The sequence below is a fragment of the Struthio camelus genome, chromosome 17, assembly GCF_040807025.1.
Source record: "Struthio camelus isolate bStrCam1 chromosome 17, bStrCam1.hap1, whole genome shotgun sequence".
NCBI lineage: Eukaryota > Metazoa > Chordata > Aves > Struthioniformes > Struthionidae > Struthio > Struthio camelus.
Window position 1 is genome coordinate 5,380,727 of NC_090958.1, and position 20,470 is coordinate 5,401,196.

A 20,470-nucleotide genomic window follows, 5' to 3' on the forward strand; every position below is an offset into this window, starting at 1 on the left:
GCTCTCCTGGTGGAAAATGCAGCTCAGATGAAATAACTCCCCAGCAGCCCTTCTCAACTGGCGGAAAGCTTCTGGGCTAATCGTTGCATGGGTGGGCAATCACAAAATTATTGTCACCCTGCAGCTTAACGACAGCCCAGCTTTGTTCCTCTGGCTTAGCAGAAGGTGAGGCCATAGTTGGCCACCTCTCCATCACGTAGCACAGAGAAGACATTTCCATGTGATCTGTTTTCATGTAAAATACACTTTTTTTCTGAGTATTCCCGTGTTTCGCTCTCCTCCAGGCTATCTGTGCATAGCTACAGCCTCAGCACTAGTGCTCTGCGAGGCCGCTTCGTGTCTCACCACAGGTTAATTCTCTTTGAGAAGTTTCCACAAGGTGAGGTCAAATTTCCAGCCTCCTCTTGGCAGGTTTTCAAAAAGACTGGTTATGGGCTGGAATGAAAAAGCTTCATAAAGCCATTAATGGTGAAATATTGCATCACCTTCTTACGCTCTCCCCTTCAGAAAAGCAGCTCCCAACCCTGCTGGTCCCAGCTCAGTGAGACACAGGGCAGCAGGTTTGCTGGCTTGCTCCAGGTGCTCGGCTGCAGGAGTAGAGGGCTTCACCCCAGATATATCATTTCTCATGCCATCTTGTTGTTGTCTGCTGTATCGGGTTTGTGTGCTGCTCTTTGCTCAGGAATTGCATTTTTCAAAGACCTCAAAGATCCCCATCTGGGGCTGCTATTGCAGGTTGTTGAGATCCTTTGCAGCCACGTGCAGGATCCAAGGGCCTTTGCAACATTTCTGTGCTGTTTTGTGCCTTCAGAATAAGACCTGACCAAGCTTAAAGTAGCTCTTTCAGATTATTTGAGGTTGTTGCCTTTCCTCAGTGGCGAGCGAGGGCATCAGGGGCATGATTTCTTTGCAGAGGCTGCAAAAGTCTTCTGTGGGACTTGAAAAATTAGTCTTTTCTTTTTAAACATAATAGTCATCTGGGAAATTTGGCCCTGCCGTGAAGTAGAATTTTAGCTATCTATCTATGACCCAGTTTCAGGCCAAAAGATATTTATATATTTTGAAAAATATGCCAATGCACCCACTGATCAATGCAGGTAGCATCAGAAGCCATGTCAGTGTGTTGTATCGGGTAGTATTGGTTTTTCTCCTTAGTGCAAAATTCAGCTTTTCCATCCTGCTCCTCGGAAGCGAGTTTTGTGTAGAGAAACCTTTGCAGTGCATATTTGCACAGCCTTTGAATCCTATTCAATATCAGGGCTTGGATAATATTTTTTTTAGCTACAAAGCATTTTCCATTCTAATGCTTCTTTATATAAAACCACTAAGGTGCCACTTTTTGACAGTTTGACAAAATAAATATGTGCGCTGCAGTAGCTTGATGCATTAATATTAGGTCTGCAAAGCAGAGTGATCTGCTTTAGTTTTTTCCTTTCCCCAGCTGCACTCAGTCCTTTTAAGGTCGAAGCATAGCTTTATTGGATTGCCCTAAATATAACCTGTGCCCGCAATGTCTCTGAGTGTTGCATGCTCTCAGCCTGCAACTGGGAACCAACCTTTATCTGCGTTCTTCAAAGGCTGAATCAACATTACTATAGGTTTTTAACTGCGGTGGGAAATCGGTGCTCAGATCGCATGAGTACCACTTGCACTAAGCAGGATGGGAGGCAGCAGCTTTGCCCCGTGCTCCTGCACCGGGATGCGGCGAGGATGCCCCGTCTTGGCGGCTGTGCCCCAGTAACGCGCCTGTGGCCGAAGCTCCTGGCAGCGGGGAAGTGCTTTGCACCCCGAGGGACTGTGCTGCGTAGACTAAATCTGGCACCACTCCTGTTTGGATTAGGAAGTGTGCCATCAAAATGTGATTAGGTTGGTGCAAGATGGGCCCTGGGGATGCGCGGAGGGTTGGGTGCGGCGCCGGCTCCCAGAGCTGCGGCCGCGCAAAAGGGGCTGCTCCATCTCTCTGAGCATCCCCTGAAATCAGTGCTGGCTGTCTGGTGGGGCTAATTAAAGAGAAAAATCCAACATATCTGAATTTCCCAGCTTGCTTATCCCCGCTGAGCATTTGCAGCAGCCGGCGGGATGTCCCTGCGCTGGCTGTCACCTCCTGCCGTGCCACCGCCCGGAGCCCTCGCTCCTGCACCCAGCCTCCGCTCTGCTTCCCTGCCGCTGGGCAGAAAATGCCCCTTTTCCTCCTGGGGGTACAGAGGTGCCGCTCAAGGACACAGCCAAGTTTCTCAGCAAGAAGAGAAAAATTTCTTGGAGCTGTGGAAGAAACCTCAGTTTTCCTGCCAGCACGTTCCAAGCAGCTGCCTCTCCCTGGAAGGGGCTTCACCATGCAGCGCAGCCCCGTGCTGCTCAGCGGGGGTTATTTTTAGATGGTTTTATTTTTACTTTTTCATGCCTCTACATTTTCCTTCCTGCCCACTTGTGATATTCAAGGATCATTAGCAGAAACCTCTTCTCCCCCTCCAAACCCCCCAGCCCGCAGGCTGCTTCCGGTCCATGCGGATAAAGCTCGGGAGGCTGCAAGCGTGACCGCGCTGCAATGCCGGGCCGCCTTGTCCCGCGTCTGCGGGTGGCAACGCCGTGGCAGTGAAGTGACTCACTCGAGAGGTGTTGGGTTTGATGAACCCTCCGATTTTCTGCCCGTGGGTGATGGTCCTGGCCCAGTATTTCTTGAGGTGCCTCTCAATGCAACCATTCGACATGGGTCAGGAAGGAAAGGGAGCTATATGGCATCTCTTTGGAAACTGGGGGCAGCTCCGAAGAGAGCTTCCATCAGAGCTGCTAATCGGCTTTCTCTTGGGTAATGAGCAGTGGGGACAGTTAACATTCATCTTAATTAGTCTCGAGCCGGGATGAAGGCGAACCTTAGTGCCTTGAGTGCTGCATAATGGATAGCACGAACCCGCCAGAGAGAAACTGCATTAAAGCCCTTAGCCCAGTGGAGAAGACAGGATTTAACCTCCCCACCCCACCCCAGTTTTTATCGTATGCAAAAAAACCCGACAAGTTGCTTTTGCCTCCGTCGGACGAGGCAAAGCCTCGGTGGTACCTCTGCGGGGATGAAGGAGCCAGGGCAGGGGGACAGACCCACGGCACCATCAGCACCCACTGACATGTCATAGGTCAGCTCCCAGGGGCTCCTCCAGGCTGGCACAGGCCACCCGCTCCCGGCCTCCGTCCACAGGCGCGCAGGGAGGGATAAGTGATGTTCTTGAAAGGACAAAGTGGCACGGTTTTACGATGCCCTTAAAACGGCTCGAGCCATTCGCGAGGGGCAGGGGATTGCGGGAGCTGCAGGGCTGTAGGATGCTGCATGTTCCTTCTATGAAAAAGAAGGGATTTTCATGCTTATTGATCCTTGTTAAGGCTCCTTGATCTCATCATGTACTGTGTGAAAGTATGGGAGGGAATCGAAACGGTTGGTACACAGAAGCTTTGCGGGCACACTGGAGACTGTTAAGTGCAAAAGTTATTTTCAAGAGGGAACAAGCGTAGCAGATCCTGAATGGAGCAAAGCTGAGATTTGAGCCAGAGTTTGCCCGTGGTTTGAGCCGCTGCTGACTTGCACAGGAGATACAGGTGCAGCATTTCTGAAAGGAAGATTCCTTTTTTTTTTTTTTTTTTTAATAGGTAAAACTATAATGTGGCATTAGGAGCCCAAGCAAAGCCCCTGGGGTTTGCATGCGAGAGCCTTAGACTGATTAGTGGCCCCTTTCTTGTAGCAATGTCATGCCAGAGCGACTCCAGATTTACGGGGTGTAACTAGGAGCAAAATTGATAGCCGCCAGCAATTCTCTCCAGGGCTGCACCACCAAAGGAGCCGCGCCAGAGGAGCGCACGCTGATTTATATCCCTGGCCTAATACGCCAGGAAGACCAAGGAGAACTCTGAAGAATGTTAGAAATTAAGCTTGAAAATGCCAGAACGCTGTAAGAAGAACTAATTTGTCGAAGGTGCCTTTCAGCAGAGGAACCTGGAGCAGCCGGTTGGCCTAGAGCTGCTGCAGCGCCACGTTAGAGGTGGGGAGCCGAGTGCTGAGGACGGACGCAAAGCAAGGAGAAGGACTCAGAGTTGTAAGGCACCCTCCTTTTCAGACTTAAGGTTTCGGGGGTAACCAAATTAGGTATCTAAATCCAGGCCCGCCGCTTTGAAGATCCCGTGGCCGTCCAGCTCAGCCCTTTGGTTAGTTGCAAGTTCAGCCTGGGAGCCGCAGCCTGCAAACTTGCACGCGGCTTGGTCGAGGAGTGCGGCTGCGTGCAAAAGCCTGGCGCAGGCTGGGGAGCCCACCGAGGAGCCCGTACATGAGTTCTGCCCTGGGCCCTGGAGAAACGCTGATTAAAAGTGCTGTAAAAGCGAGCAGAGCACTTCCGCGTTGCATGTTTTGATGCAATATTGAACACAAGTGTTTTCCTCCAGCTTGTTAAACTGGGGGGGACGAGGCTGGAGGCTGGTTTACGTTCCCTTAGGCTTTGCGAGCTTTGTGGCCGGCGTGGTTTCTCTTTGTAGAGCGATGGCAGCCAGCTCCGAGGAGCCGCTCGTGATTAGAAGCCTGGCTCGCGGTGTTCGTCCCGCGTCCCAATTAACTCGGGGCGTCTCACAGGAGCTCCAGGAGACCTGGGCCGTCTGCTCAAACGAAGCACCAAAGATGAAAAGAGAGTCTGCTCTTTCCTCCTTCGTGGCAAAGCAAACATGTTTTAATAACCGGGAAACATTATCGCTAAGCGAGGCAAGGTATGAAAACAAGCGCTGGAAAGAATGTCCCGTAAGATGCATCCATAGCATCTCAGGTAGCTTTCTTGTGCCACGTGGGCCAAATGTTGGTGGTATTATTTTATTTATTTCTATGCTGTCCTTTGGCAATACCCCCCACCAGCTTGCCATTGCTACAGTCCCGGTGGCTCTTTATACCTGGGTGATTGGTGACAGTCCTTCCAGCTGGGGGCTTTCACTGCATCGCCTCCACCACTGCCTGAGATCCAGCAAAACAGCCTCACCCCCTGAGGAGGGCGAAAGGGGCAGGGATGCGCTGTTGAAATCTCTCCAGGATCAAATAGGAAAAAAGAAAGCAGAAAACCACCCCAGGGTTTGTGGTTTAAGCAACTGTTGAGACAGGAGCAGCATCAGCTCTTTAGGCTGCCCTTGATGAAAGGGATCATATCACGGCGCACATGGGAGAGCAGGGTCTGGGTGTGAAGACTTACGTTTCTGCGGTTGTTTCGGAAGAACGCTGCTCTCGTTGCAGCTTTTCGGCCGGGTACATTAGGAAAGAGCTGTCTTAACAAACTCGGTATCGAGAGCTCCCGTCCTGAGCCCTGCCTGAGAGCTTCCAGTCCCCGTGGGTCCTTGCTGGGTGCCGAGTCCGAGGTGACGCAGGGGAATTCCTGGAGCAGAGGAGCCGGCTGCTTCATGTTGCATGATGTTGCGTCGTGCTTAAAACAGAAAGGATTCGGGCCACGGGGTATTTCTCGTGTGCTTCCCCGGGCCAACGCGGCGTCTCCTTTGGGCAGGACGGGGCGGCCGAGCCTCTGCGGACCAGTCGTAGCAAGCCCGTCGTTCTGTCGAATGAGCAATTTCAGCTGTTTGGTCTTAATGAGTGGGGGGAAAAAAAAAAGAAAAAAATCAGCTTTTCCTCCTTACTGGCACCCAACGATCTCAAATACATCCTATCATCCTCTTTTGCTGCCCGGAAAGTTAAGGAGGGTCTTTTATTCCTGTTTGACAGACAGGGAAACTGAGGCACGAAGCTGCCACTCTGTTTTGGCCCAGGCCCGGCGGGAGGGTGGCGATGGTCCTGCGAGAGCCCGTTTGCCCTGGCTGCAAAAGTGGTGTTTGCCGAGACGTCTTTCCCATGCAGCGGCAAAGCCCATCGTTGTATTTTGGTGGCGGGGAGCGGGAGCGACGAGGTTTGGCCTCCCCGAAATCATGCCCCATTCGGAGCCTTCCGATGCCTTTTTTTTTTTTTTTCCTAGGAGTTCAAGGATCCCTGCCTTTCCCTGCTTTTTGGTTGTTTTTCTCCTCTTCCTTTCTACTGCGTCTCCGCTTTCATAGCATTTAGAGTAACGAAGCTCATGCATCATATAATAAATAGATATTGACTTCTTGCCACGGGCTGGATCAGAATGGATTGACCCGTGGGAATACACTTCTTCTCGATCGATAGGAGGCCATCAGGCTGGATAAATCTTGATAACGACTGACAACGGGGAAGTCGATAGGTGTATTAATATATACGTTAAAGGCACATTTATCTTCCCGCCGAGGGAGAGGGTTCCTCGTGGCCGCTGGCAGGAGGGAGCCTGCGATGCTCTGAGCCGGGTGGCACGGCGGCGATGGGGAAAGGTGCTGTTGGAGGGAGGAAGCAAGCGATGGGGCTGCGGCCGGGGGCACAAATCCCGGCGTCGTGGGGCCGGCGGGCAGCCTCCCGCTCTGCCCATCCCTTCCCGGGGGTCTTTCCTGAGAATTTTCCCCTTTTGCAAAGGACTGGGCTGCTTTCCAAGCGCACGCAGCATAGCCGGAGCAGCAACTTTTGAGCGTATCCGGGGAGAAGAACCGAAATAAAGCCCTTTTGGACTGAAAACCAGGCACTTTGGGCTTTTCTGATGGGCAAGGGACCTTGGGACGTTCCCGTGCGCTGGGCAGGGCTTGGTGCCCCTCGCAGCCCAACCCTCTGCCCCGGGATGGGCGACGCCAGCAGAACCATTCGTTTGGGAGGCTCTGCTTTAATTAAAAATTAATTTAAGTGTTGCAGGGAAAGCCTGCGATGCGGTGCCCTGCCGAGCCACGGCCCCGCGATCCCTCCTCCCCGTGCCAGTCCCGCCTAGCTCAGCCCGTCCTTGGCCGGCTGCCGCTTTGCCCCTGGCCTCAGTGCGGGTCCGTAGTTTTGAGCATCCCTGATGCCGACGGTCACGTCGGGGGCCGCGGAGGTGCTGGCTGGGGGAGCGGTCAGCCTGCAGGGACACGTTGTCCCTCCTGGGACCGCGCTGTTTTAATAATAGCAATAATAATTATTATTATTACTGTTCCAAGGTGGCGTTGAGTTTTAGTGCTGGTTCAGTCAAAAGATTTGCTTCTTCTCTCTCTTTAAAAGAGGGTGGGGTTTTTTCTTTTGTTTTGTTCCTTTTTCTTCCTTCAGTTCAAAAGAGCAGGAGGAGCACGGAGCAGGGGATGTTATGAGGCTCCTCCAAAGGCAAAGAGGGGTCAAAACGCCTTCCCGTGTCCCCCTGCATCCCGCCAGCCCTCTCCAAGCCGATTACGAGCCCCTCGTTTCGGAAGGCGGCGAGCGCAACGGGAAGTGTCGAGCGTCCTCGGTTGGTTCGTTTGCAACCCGGGATTTAGATAAGCCGTGTGGCACCGGCGCTGCTTTCCGCTCACCTGTATCGCAGCTATTTGCCGAGGAGCTGTAGAAGAGCTCGTCTCCTCTGACAGTATCTCCAGCCAGGAGAAGCTCCTTGCAATAAAAATGCATTGGGTTTGCTTTTTTTTTCCCCCCTAAATAACTTGTTTCTTGTAAAGCCCTGATGGAATTGCAGCTACTTTTCAGGGGAGGTTGAGCCGCTCTCCTCTTCCTCCTCCTCCTCCTCTTCCTCCTCCCCTGCCGCCGGCCTTGCGGTTTGGCTGGTTTTGCAGGAGTTATCTTGCACGCCAGCTGCTGGGAGTTCAGCGAGGAAAATTCTGCTGCTTAAGTAATATCCATCAAAGGATGGCACTTTCATCAGGCGGAGCTGGGGAGATAGGGAGGGAGGGATGAGGGGAGCGATACGTCTCCGGAGCCGTTCCCTTCCTCCGCGCTGAGTTTTGCTGAGTTTTGCTCCGCGCAGGGCGGGAGCCGAGGCGTCGCGAGGTCGGGGCCCGAGCCGACGTTTCGGCTTTGTTGCTCTTGCGGCCCTGAGTGTTGGAGCTGCTTTGGGAGTTCCCGGCTGGGAGGCTTTCGAAAGGGCGGGAGGGTTTCCTCTGCGATAACGCCGCGCGCGGGTCTCGGTGGCTGCTTCTCTCCCTGCGTCCCGTTAAGCGCGTGCGTCCGAGAGAGGAGCCGCTTCAGCACCGGCCGGGGTTTGGGGTGGGGGAGATCCCGGCGGGATCCGGAGCGGCCGAGCTCCGGTGGCCGATAGAGCCGCCTCCGCCGCCGAAGGGCGAAGCGGGGCTCGCGGCCCCGCTGCTCCTTCCTCTTCCTCCCGTGCCGGCACCCGCGCTGCCCCGGGCTGCAAAACGCCCTGCATCGTGTGTGGTTTTGCAAACTCGCTTTTTAGCCCCCCTCGTGCCTCCGGCAGGCTCGGGGCAGCGACGCCTCCGGACTCGCAGCCCAAGCGTTTGGGCCGAGGTCACCTGGAAGCCCAGCGCCGGCCGAGAGGTCCCTTGGGTGGCGAGGGACCTTCACCTGCCCCGCAGCAAGGCTTTTCCCGGCCCCGGGACGCAGCGCCGAGGCTCGCGTCCGCAGGAGTTGTGATGGGCCCTGCGGGACTCTCTTGGCTTAAGACGGGTGACGCCGAAGCTTGGCGCCCCGCGTGCCGGGGAAAGCATGCCTCGGGGTGGGATTTTTTTTTCCCCCTATGGATTTTGAGTAAAACAAATAGTAGGAATACAGATTAACCCAAACTTCCCCCGTTCCCTCTGCTGGTCTCCCAGCCCTGGTTAAACTTGCATTTTTATGGAAAACGCTCCTTGCGGTCTTTCAGGTACAGCACACGGTCCGTTTCCGAGAGCATGATTGCCAAACGTCGGTAAAAGAGGAAAACAAGCCGCTCTGAGGCTGTATCACCATGTACCGTACATGTGCTTGAAAACTTCCAGAGTAACTCGGGAGGCTTTTGCACCTTTTCCCTGCCACGGCAATCCTCGCTCAGCTGAAATTGCTTGACAAGTGTGTCCTGTCCCCCCGCAACGGCTCTGGTGCCTGCGGTGGGACCGTTCTGAATCTTACCGTTCTTCTGTGAAATACTAAAAAACTGTAAACTGATAGCGAGTGTGGAAGCACCCAAGCAGCCCTCTGCGAGCGGCTCCTTTGCTCTGTGTCTTTCTCTCCTCCAGCACAGATGCATCCTGCCAGCAGAGGTATTTTTATATCAAAATACATATTATTAATTCCCACTCTCTCCTTCTGTCTCTCCCCTGCCGTCTATCACCATGGCATCCGAGCTGTTTCCCCATAAATCAATACAGCGTGAGCTTCTTGGGGTCTGGCATTTATCACCTTGGGGCATCAAAATGATGAATTTTTTTTTTCCTGCTTTTTATCCTGTTCGTTGTTTCACCGTGTTGCTTTGGAGTGGTTAGGATTAGGGGAACAGCAGCATCCTTTGGTGGATGGCTGTTGCAAAGAGGGGCGGCTTTGCCGTGGAGGGTTCGAGGAAGAAGCTGCTGGGTCCGACATCCGGGGTGGAGCGTGGCGGGGATGTGCAGGGGCCCACGACGAGGTCCCACAGCTCCCATCAAGGCCAGAGACGTGCAGTAGCACAGGGCTCTGCCGGACCAATGCACGCTTTGTGGTGTAGGCTGAGCTAGAAAGCTGCAGGAGATCTCATCCCACCGCCGCAGCCAGAACGTTCTCCATACCTCCGCGTTTGGCCTTGGAAACATACTCGTTGGCTGCTTTCATCAGATTATGCTGGTCTTCAACTTGTTTCCTCATGTGCTCGGAAGCAGTCACAACCTGCCTCCTGCCAAGTGGGCTTTGAAATTCAGAAGAAGCCACTAGCTCTGGCTTTGGACCACCATAGCATTTGTTGGGATGTGTGGATGGTTGGGTAGAGAGAAAAGAAATGCAAGATACTGCAAAGCAACAAAATTGCAACCTGATGCAACCATCCATCCATCTAACAGGATCTGTTTCATCCAGCTGTGCCAGCACACTGTCTGCTCATGCTGATGGCAGCGGTGGCAGAGCCGCGTCGTCCAAGAAGTCACCCGACTGCCTGGTGTCCACCAGGCACAGCTGGCACTTCTCTCTCGCAGCAGCCCTACCTCTGAAGTAGCCTCTGAATTTACTCCAGCGTGAGCGAGCAGGAGTCAGGCCAAGATCTTAAGCACTATAGAGATGATGCCCATCAATATTGCAGAAAGAAAAAAAAGAAAAGGTGGGGGATAAATGAGTCTGCTTTCACCTCAAATGGAAAACCTATCAAGAGGCAGTGCTCCAGATATTCCTAACTCATCTATTCCAAATTGCTCCTCTGCAAGTCACTTTGGCTTTTCTCCCATTGCTGATGTCTTCAGCCCACGCTGGCGAAATGCAGAGTGTTTATAAAGCAATTTGGGATTTGGCTTGCTTGGCTGAACACTTCAAAAACTCATTTTGAAAAGAGAGCGCATCTGCAGCGGGATGGTGCCGCGGAGCTGGGCACTCCACTAGTGTCTGGGAAAGGGACAGGGAGTCGAAGGCTGCGAGTTAATGTTTTACGGTATATTTAAGTGCACGTGCAGGGAGCGCTGAGACCTTGGGGGCCATGCTCTCCCTGCGCACCCCTCGACTCTGGCAGGACTTTAATGAAAGCTAAGTTGAAATTTTTAGTTCCTTCACGTGCTGAGTTTGTGCAGCGCTCTGTCCGTCCGCTCTGCTGAACTTTGGTCTTTCCCTTCCTTATTCAGGCTTTTCCTCAGGACAGGCAGGAAAGTCAGTTCTTTCAGATTATTCTTTGCGACATCTCAGGAACGAGAAGTCCCTTGCTGCTGAGACCAAGAGGTGGCTTGGCTTACGCGGGGCAGAGCAAGCTGCCTCCTGCTCCGAGCTCCCTGAAGCGCTGCTGGGAGCTCCCGCAGCCAGAGCAGGTTCGATGGCTGTTGGGCACGCTGGAGAAGGAGCGTTCGGCCATAACACAACAGATCCCTGTTTTATTGGCCATCTGTTTTTTCCCTGCAAAGCCAAAGGTTTTGGGTGCGAGGTGCTGCTGGGGAACCGCTGGAGAGGAGCCCGGCTACAACTGGAGGAGCCTTTGCAAGGTCCTGGGCAACGATCTCGGGGGCGAGCTCTTGGCACTGCAATTTCCGCATGCTAATTTGTCAGAAACGGCTAAACTTGCTCATTTTGGACTTTCTTGGCGAGGCGAATGAGAGGACTTGATGAAGGGTAGTAGGCACCTGGCTTTTGCTGTTGTTAACACTGAGCAGCCACCATGTCGTGCTGCCACTTAGCATGAATGACCTTGAAGTTTGCCTGTAGCCATCACATGAAAAGGAGAGAGGAGGAAACTTTTACTTCCAGCCCTGCACTGGTAGGTCCCATTAGGTGGGAGGAAACAGGGCACCGAGTGCTCGGGCCGAAGGAGAGCCGCAGGGTTTGTCCCGTGGTGCGGCTGGGCGGCCGCAGAGCCGGATGGGTCTTGGGTCTTTGCAGAGCACGATGCGTGCCCCCACCCTGGATCCTCCGCTAACTGAGACAAAACGAGGGTTTTATGCAGAGAAGACAAGTATTTGGTTACGAACACGCTCTTCAGCAGTGAATAGGCCGGTAGCTGCCTGAGGCGGTGAATCTGCACCTTTTGTTCTCGGTGCCAAGCGCCCGCAGCCTTCGGCCTCGCGATCCGAAGGAACGTTTGCTCGCCTAGACACCCGAGTGGCGCGCTCCGCCGGAGGCCTCTCGAAGCGGAAAGCCAGAGGATGACGCGCCTTGCCCTCAAAGCCTCGCTTTGTTGGCTTTGTGCCTGCTGCTTGCGCCCTAATGGGGAACTATTCACGGCCGAGGAGGAACAAGAAGAACCCAAATTGTGGAGAGCTGCCGTGAAAAGAGGTTGTGCAGGTGGCTGCTAAATAGGCTCAGGTGCTGCATAATAGGTATAAATGGGGCTTTGTGCCTGTATTGACAGCTTCTTATCCAGCAAGAAATCTCTAGCAAATGCTGGTGTGATATTTGCTAGTTTAATGCCTTTGGAGGAGTTACTCGGCAGCGGAGGAGTGAGTCACCTGGGCTGGGCTGCTGTTTTTTCCACTGGTCTGCTGAACTTTTGCAGTGGCGCTTCCCGTGCTGGTACCTCATCAGGCTGGGGCTGAACGTGGAAAAGTGCCTTGGCTGCCTCGTTTCATACAGTTGTAGCCCTTTGGGTCCCTCTTAGCCTGTGACTTACCCTGTGCCCCCATGTGAGGACGGGAGGTGGGCGGTGGGGTGGTGTCTCCATGCCCAGGGTTATCTCTGCTGCTCCGGAGAGGCAGAAATTGGAGGTTTCCGAAACAGCCCTCTTCCAGGAAAACAGCTGATCTTGGCTTACTTTAGGGCTGAGATCAAGCCCCCTTCCTGTGCTGCTTAATCTCTTTGTTTCCTTTGTAGTGGTGGTTCATGACTAGTTCAGTCCATAATCAACTTTCTCTAACGCTTGTCTCTAGGGGGAGAAAAACCTTTGCTCGGGAGAAGGGAAAGCTGCGATAACTTATTTTATGTGTTTTCGGGTAATGTCAGGTAGCGGGAAGCCTATTGCATTGTGGAGCTCAAGCTTTACAAGTTTGTTTAAGAAAGCAGTGCAGAAGACTTCATAGTCGAAAGGCTACGGAAAAAGAGTTTCGGCACCATGTTATTCTGCACGCTTTCATTTGCAGAAGACTGAGGGCACAGTTTTTCTCTAGCACTTATTTGCAAGTAATATTTAGATTACTTGGACTCGAATCTTCAGAAGAATTCGCATTTAGACATGGGTACAGCCAGGCTGTTTCAGAAGGTAGTGCCCGGTTTAGTTAGGAAAAGATCATTTTTTGCAGTCGTGCAAGCCTCTGTTTACCAGTGAAGCTGGGGTAGTTGCCAGTGTGGTCTCCTGCTGTTTCCAAGATACCTCTACAAGTAAAAGCGCTCGTGAGGAGGCAGTTGCAGGGGTGTAAAGATGCCCTACGGCACTATAACTTATTGCTTTTCCTATGAGGAAAAAAGAAGCCAGTTTAAGCCACCTTCCTAGTAATATAACCGCATTCAAAGCAGAGGATTTTTGCTACTTGAAGTATCTTGGTGTTGTTCGGGAACAGTTTTAGGCATAGAAAAGCATCCAGAGAAGTTTTTTTTTTTTGCTCGAGAGCAGGGAAATAATTTTTGTAGCGATTTTGAGGCTGCTGTTATTACTGGCCCACTTTGCTCCTTGGAAACACAGCCTGCTACAATGTGCTTCGAAGGAAGGTATTGTCTTTCAAAACTCACATAATACTGCCTTGGTCCTGTTCCCACCTTGTTGTTTGCCCTTAAAATTGGGCTCTCCAGCGATGAAGGGACGTCAGAGCTTTTTGCCTAGAAGCAGGGCAGTCTCTTGCATCTGGATCATTACTCCGGGTTTCGGTGCACATACTGCTGCCGTGCTGATAAAAATCTTCCCTTTTTTGTTTACCAGCCAGTGATATTAATGCTTCCTGGTTTCCACGTTTTCATTCCGATTTCACGTCGCTGGTGGCTTGCATGTGCTCTTGCATGCTGAGTCCCACCATTTTTCAGGGATTTGCAAGCAGAAGGAGGCCGGTAAGGACAGAGGAGCGAGACGGGGAGAGGATGGAGAGCAGGGAAAGGGGGCTGCAGCACCCAGGCAGGCCGAGCGATTAAAAACCGAAACTTTTTGTTTGTTAATGAGAAGGGACCAAATCAGCAGCTGTGATTCCTGCTTAACGAGATGTGTGTGCGCCTGACAGTTCGTTTCCCAGGCCCAGGTATCCAGTCTCGGCTTTCTAGAGTTGCGTGTAACGAGCGTAGGTGGCTGCAGAAAAGCAAAAAAGCCCTCTTTCGTGGGCGGGAGTCGAGGCAGCATCCACCCACGTCCTCCATTATGATATTCAAATGTCAATATATTTTTAATTGGTTTATATGCCCCCCCTCCCCCTACAGCTGCCTTTGGTAATTAAGGCTCTGTAAATAGATTTTACTGTAATTGGTACGAGAAGGAAAATTGGAGGACATTGTACAGTGCATTGGCTTTTTTTTTTTCTCCCCCCTCTTTCCTCTTTTGGCTCATATTACATCTGCGAGTATTATATCCCAAAGGGGAAGAGGCGGAGAGATGTGGACAGTTTTGCACAAAAGTCTGAAGCCAGGAGGGCCAGGTGGTTTCTTTATGGCTAGGAAATGGGGAAAAGGCCAAGAAATAAGCCCGGGTTACGGGTTACCCAGCTCAGGACGCGGACAGAGGTGGCAGGAGGCGCTGGGGAACAGAGCTAGTCCCTCCCCAACGCGCCAAAAGGGGCGAGACCTGAGCTTCGCTGCCGGATCTCGTCTGCCTTGAGACGTAGCCAAAACCCTTGCTGCTATATTTAGTTCCTTGTCACAGTTTCTGTCTTTACAAATTGGTGATGTTTTCCAGCTGGGGTTTCTAAACCGCTTTTTTTCTCCTTTTTCCTTTCTTGTTCTTCCAGCTTGTGTAAAGGACGGACTCTCTACTCGGTGGTGAGAGATGCCAAAATTGTCCTGGACGTCAACAAGACGAGGCAGATAGCTCAAGAAATTGTGAAGGTACGGAATGGGGCACTGCCGGGAAATAATCTGCACTTGGTCCAAGTTTTCGGTGGTGTCTCTAAAGAAAGCATCCCTGCAGCACAGGGCCCGATGGGGTGGGCCAAGGACTTAGGAGGGATCACTGCAGTGGTGTTCAGGGTGGGTGCGTGTGCATGCAACGAGACGGAGCACATGCAAGCTCTCCTGATCTAAAAATGCTTTTTCTTCCACAGACATGACTCAAAATGCAACTTTGACATGTCCTTTAAATAGATCTCGGGGAGGAACATGGCTCAGCAGAGCCAGGGTGAAGCGGTTTGGATGTTGGGTCCCAAGTGGTCAAAGTTTCCTATCGAGTGTGTGTATCAGCACTCGCGTAGGGTTATACCGTCTTTCCAAACTGATTTAATACCAAACAAAAGCATTGAGCACATGTTCTGCTGCAGCAGCCCCAACACTCCCCTTGTGCCCAGCTCCAGGTCAGTCAGCACCTCAAGCCCCCAGCAAGACCAGTCATCGGGGGATGGTTTCCTATTTAACATATTTCCATGAAAAAGGTTCTTTTTTCTGGCAGAACTTAAACCTGCTTAAATATTCAAATCCATGTTATAAAACAGCCTATATGTTTTGCAGTATATCCCGAAGAGTGTCATTTCCCTAACTGGCTGCGATCAGGCCATCTCTTCTTCTCTGATTGCCTATTTTGCATTTACTGAGACCCAGTGTTAGTAAAGCTCTTAAGTGCATACCATTTTTCAAGCGCTGCCTTAAATTCCACGGAAGCCACTCGGCTTTGAGCAGGACCTGACAGTTAAGCATATGCTTAACTGCTTTGCTGAGTCGAGTGCATTGCCGAATTTGGGGGCCTGCCGTCCGCATCTGCCCGGGCACCGCAAGGCGGATCTCGGGGTGACTCGCCAAGCCGGAGATGTGGGCGAGAGCCAGGTTATGGTGGCGTCTGGGAGGTGTCAAAAGGAAAAGGCAGCTGAATGGGTTTTTGAGGACTAGCCTAGGAGATTGCTGTTTTGTGCAGCTGCCGTTGCGTTAAGAACGGATTTGAGAGCTGTTCAAACAGAGGGCAGAAGCACGTATCTGAGATGCAGGTGAAATCTCTTGGTGGAGCCGCAAGGAATCGCCAGCGTTAGATCCAGTGCTGCTCATGTCCCTATCTATGTGAAGGAAGAGCCACTGTGAAAAAATATTACCCATGAGATCCACTGAAGCATAAAAGCAATCTTTCTTAATGCCTTTAATATGTTCAGACCTGCTTTCCTCCCCAGTGCCAGCAAACCTGCTTTCCCACTTCCTCTCCCCTTTGGGAGTATTTGAGGGCTGCTCGCACTGCAACAAAAAGGCCTTTGAGTCTGACCTGGGTCTGCAAGTGAAACGCGCAGCTGTCATTCGCAGCGGGACGACATCGGTGCTGTGGGACCCAGGTGCTGAGGTCCAGCATGCCACGGCATGGCAGGGGTTTAGAGACAGCAGCTCCCGTTTGCAGGAGAGGTGCCTTGCTCCGCTGTTGCGGCAGCCCCGTGCTTGCGTCCTGGCCAGACCCAGCTGCGGCACGGCCGCCTGGTGCTGGCGCCTGCACCACCTGCGTGGCAGGAGGGCTTTTTGGAGTTTCTTTGCTTTCCTGCCTCTCTATGTCATGTAGAGGCTGATGTTTTGGTGGATCTGGAGGTGGCTGGTGGTGCCAAGTGAAGAGGAATCCAGATGTCTTGTTTTGAGCCTCAACCAAAGATGGGAAAATCCCTTTCGGGCTGTGGTAGCCACCTCGCTAGCTGAGTACTGAAGGGAAGAGGGGTGGCACAGCCACTCACTCACTCTTTCTCTCCATCTTTCTAACCGTTTGCTGGACTCCTGTGCTGGACTCCACTGCAGAGCTTGCCGAGGTGCTTCCTAACAGGGCAACCAGAGCCATGGGTGCAGGTCTGACGCTTTTGGAAGAGGACACATTTCATGCACCAAGTGACAGCTCACTCCCCATGGGAGCCATTCGTTGCATCACCCAGTCGTTCCTGCCTGCTATTTCTTTCCGTGACGTCCGTTTGCATCTTCAGCGTCTTGTTAAAAAATTTCCTGCTGGTTTGGCTTAGGAAGGGCTCGGGGCAGTGTCACCCGAAGGAAGTGGATGTAAGAGCACAGAGGATGCCTGGGCTGCGCTACTGCCGTCACAGCGGTTATGTGATTTCATCCTTTGAGGCTCTGTCTGAGATAGTTGATCCTTTAAGCTTGTTGGATTCCTGGGTGCAAGGGTTCTCGTTACGCTGTGATTCCCCGGAGGCAAAAGTTAATTTGTTTAAGAAGCTAAGCCGGCAGAGGGAGCTGGCTTTTCACATACACAGGACATCTGAGCGAATTAAGGCATTACTGCACGGGGACTGTTTTCTCACAGATGATCCTCGCGGCGAAGCCAGCGGGGATGGAATTTGCAGTGGGATCTGCGCTATGCTCCGTGGAGCCAGGTGTGGGATTGGGGTTTGTCGGAAGGGCCGATTGCCAGGCCAAGAGTGCCTTGGGAAACACCTTCAGCAAAGGCTTGGCTCCGTTTCCCAAAACGCAGCCCGCCGCTGAGCCTCCATCAGTTGCCAAAGTAAATAAATCTCAATGGGCAAATGCACACACAGCTACCAGGGAAGTTTGGCCTTGCCACAAAATCCCCGCCTCGAGTTTGGGAAGTATCTCAAACGGCACCTGCTCTGCTGGGAGAGAGCAAGCGGTTAGTGGGCTGCCTCTGGATTTCTGTGCATGCAGTGTGCTTTTTCTTGTAGGCACCTCTTAGCCACTCTGGAGGCTTTATATAATGCTTGGCTTTGCAAAGCCACCTCTTTTTCCACTGACATCCACATGTATCCCCTGCTGGCAGTACAGCCCTGCATCTAGGCTGGGGCCAAGGCCACCTCTGTCTCCAAACCCAGCATCTCCCTCCTTTGTAAAGTCTGTCCCCGGTGAATGTTCCTTGCTGCATTTTGAGCCATTACTGCCTTCCCCGCGGCAGCCGTCCTTGGCAGTTCTGCGAGTTGTCTCCGCTCCTCTTCTACAGGCTAAACAGCTCCTTTTCATTTGGTCTGGCCACGTGGTTGAGTTTTGCAGACCTGCACACTGGTCCCTACGCATCCATGCGGTCCTTGAAGCCGGCACAGGGTGGGAGACGTATGGTTGGTGGCATCCCGGCCACATGCCAGCTCTAGGGTTGCTCCTGGCTCGTTCCTGCTGCTGGTTATTCCTTGATCTTTTTGGGACTTTGCCAAGTCCCAGCTGTGTCTACGTTTTCTTTTTTTCCAGATTGCTTTCCCAGTTTGTCAGGACCATTTTGAGTTTTAGTTTGTATCCTCGTGCAAATTGTACCTCCTGTCTCCGTATCATCTGCAAATTCAAAAATACACTCCTGTTCTGCTGCCTGTGTGGTTAATGAAAACGCATGAAAATATCAGCGTGAGGATAGACCCCTGTGGAAATCCACTTAATAAATCCTTCCATGTTGGCAATGAACAGTTGATATTTGCTCCAAAGTAACAGTTTTTGGTCCAGTTTTGCATTTATCCAAAGGTAATTTCATCTAGAACAAGTTTCTCTTGTTTGCCTAAGAGCGTGTCGTGTGAGCCAGTGTTGAAAGCCTTGCTAGAGTCAGGATAAATGGCATTTACTGCTCTCCCTGCTCACAAGGCTGGTTATCCTACGGAGTTAAACGCCCGCCACATGGAGCTGTCTGCAGTCTGCTCCGTTTGACGATGCTAAACAAGCCCGGTGCCAGTGAGCTTGGATTTCCCACCCATGGCCTTTTTTGCATCATTAGCAATAATTTTAATTAACCACCAAGTAGCTTTTCCTAGGGAAAAAGAATTAAGCTGGGACTCCTACGAGGCTCTTGTTTGCAGGCTAATGGTGTCGGTGTGCATGTAGGAAGCGTTAATGACTCAGCCCGGGTGTGCAGCGGTGGTGATGGAGAGCTCTGACTTATTACCCCTCAGCTCCCAAACCCAAAAGAAAACGAAGGCCAAGTCATCATCATCAATTTCCCAGCAGAGGATTTCAGGAGAGCGGCTGCGATGTTGTAGGCCGTTACTTTTGCTGCATGAGAAATGAGTCAGGAAGATGAGCAGGCACCAGCTCAGCCGAGAGCACCGGGGCTCGGGCTCCTTCCCGCAGCAGCGCTCTCCGAGCCCCCACGAGCACCAGCCACCCCAACCCCGAGGCCTGCTGGCTGCCCGCCCTCGCTCCTTTTGGCAGGGAAAGGGAGGCAGAGCATTAACGGACATTTCGGGATGTGCAGCCTGGTTTTGGTTTGGCCCAGTCCCAGCTTTCTAGTGTGGATGCACTGCCCTGGTGCAAACGCTCCAGCTCTGTAGGGAGAGGGACATAGCGGCTGGGCTCTCCCCATCCCAGCAATCGCGGGAGCTGCCCCGTCTCCTCTGGCGTTAATCCTCTTTGTTCCTGCCTCTCTTTCAGTTTTCTTTTCTTTTTTTTTCTGTCCTAGGGAATGGGGTACCTGCACGCCAAGGGGATCCTTCACAAAGATCTGAAGTCGAAAAATGTTTTCTATGATAACGGGAAGGTGGTCATCACGGACTTCGGCCTCTTCAGCATCTCAGGAGTGCTGCAAGCAGGCAGGTAGGACATAGCACGGGTCAGTCGTCTGCTGGGAACGCCGGGATTGCCCTCCGCGGTCCAAAGCAGCGACTGCCCTCTCTCCTTCCCCTGGCTTACATCGCCCCGTATGAGCTGGGACGGCAGGAGGGAGGGCGTGCACAGGGGTGATTTTGCCCAGATTTTCTCGTTGACGTGAACCTTGCGGTCTGGGTTTCTCTTCTGAGAGCAGTAGCTCGATGGGGTCATGCTGCGGGTGTGCCAGGCTGCTGGTAGCTCCCCGACCACGGCACGCTCCTTCAACGTGCGACTCCACGCACAACAGCCTTCAGAGGAGTATTTGGCAGTGCAAAATCCTTGCTGAACATCTCTAAAGGCCTCACAGACTCCAGAGCTGCAGCTTTGAGAGGTTGGTTTTTGCACCTTGGAAGCAGCCGTCTCTGCCTCTTTCCACGCAGCTACTGCACGCTGCCAGACTGGGGATGGAGGTGCAGGGCTGCGCACCTGCCTCCTTGTATTTTATTTTATTTCTTAAGCCTAGTGTTGGGAAAGCAGTTTTGCTTTTATCAGCACTAGCATTAGCACGCGGCTGCATATGAGCCTCCAACACCATTTAGACATGGAGGGGCAGGACCTGGCTCTGGCCAGGCCTCTTGGCCCCAAACTCCTCCTTGGGTTGAGCATCATCTCAGTGCCCAAAAACCCCCTGCAAGATGTTCCTTGGGATCTGTTTCGCCAGGGTCGTGAAAGCCGGCTCATACCTTGGCCTTTCCCTGATGCAGCCCCTATCATCCTTAGGCATCTGTTGCGTCTCGCGCTTGCTGGCCGCTGAGCGATGCAGCCACAGTGGCAGCCTGGGCTGACATGTCCCCTTCGGCCATGGCTGTCCCCCAGCTGCTCCGGTGACCTTTTGCTGCTGCAAACATCTGGTCACGGTGGCCATGATGAGCCGCTGCAGAGAGCTGCTTTTCTTGACAGAAAGCCAAGAGCCAGGCTCAGAAAGGCATTTACAGCACTGCAACTTTTTTTGTCTTTTTAGGTTTGAAATCAACCACATTTGGTAAATGTTTCCTATTATTCAATGTTTTTCCAGCACTTTGGGAAGTTTTCAAGCTAAAGAAATGATAGGGCAAAAAACACAGGATTTCAGCAGCCTTGGAAAGGAAGAAGAGCAGAAGTTGTTGCACAAAGCGGTTGACTGTGCTGCTGGCCTTTTCTTACCACTTGCATAATTATTGTCTTCCTGTTTTTCGCACAAACTTAGCCAAAAGCTTTGAAAGCCCAAGAAATACCACAGTCCTGCCACTTTCCCTGGCAGGCTCGCAGCGGAGAAATGCAGCAGAAAAGGAGCTTTCAGTATAGCTTATCCTGACTGCTCGCTCCACCAAAACACGCAGAGTTCGGTATGAATCTGCTGCTGCCAGAGATCTGGGGGAAGGTTTCCAGTTTTTGGGGTCTGCACTCACCAGCTGCCACAGTTTTTGAAGCAGAAAGTGT

General features: G+C 52.4%; 1 protein-coding gene across 2 annotated transcripts in view; it reads left to right on the plus strand.

Annotated features, from left to right (window-relative positions):
• The window catches only part of KSR2 (kinase suppressor of ras 2), a 98,094-nt gene that overhangs the window by 63,666 nt on the left and 13,958 nt on the right, over window positions 1-20,470 (plus strand). For both annotated transcript variants that reach the window (XM_068911145.1, XM_068911146.1), the window contains 2 exons: window positions 14,308-14,404; window positions 18,864-18,997. In XM_068911145.1, the coding sequence (XP_068767246.1) occupies window positions 14,308-14,404; window positions 18,864-18,997 (231 nt within the window). The remainder of the gene's footprint in view (window positions 1-14,307; window positions 14,405-18,863; window positions 18,998-20,470) is intronic.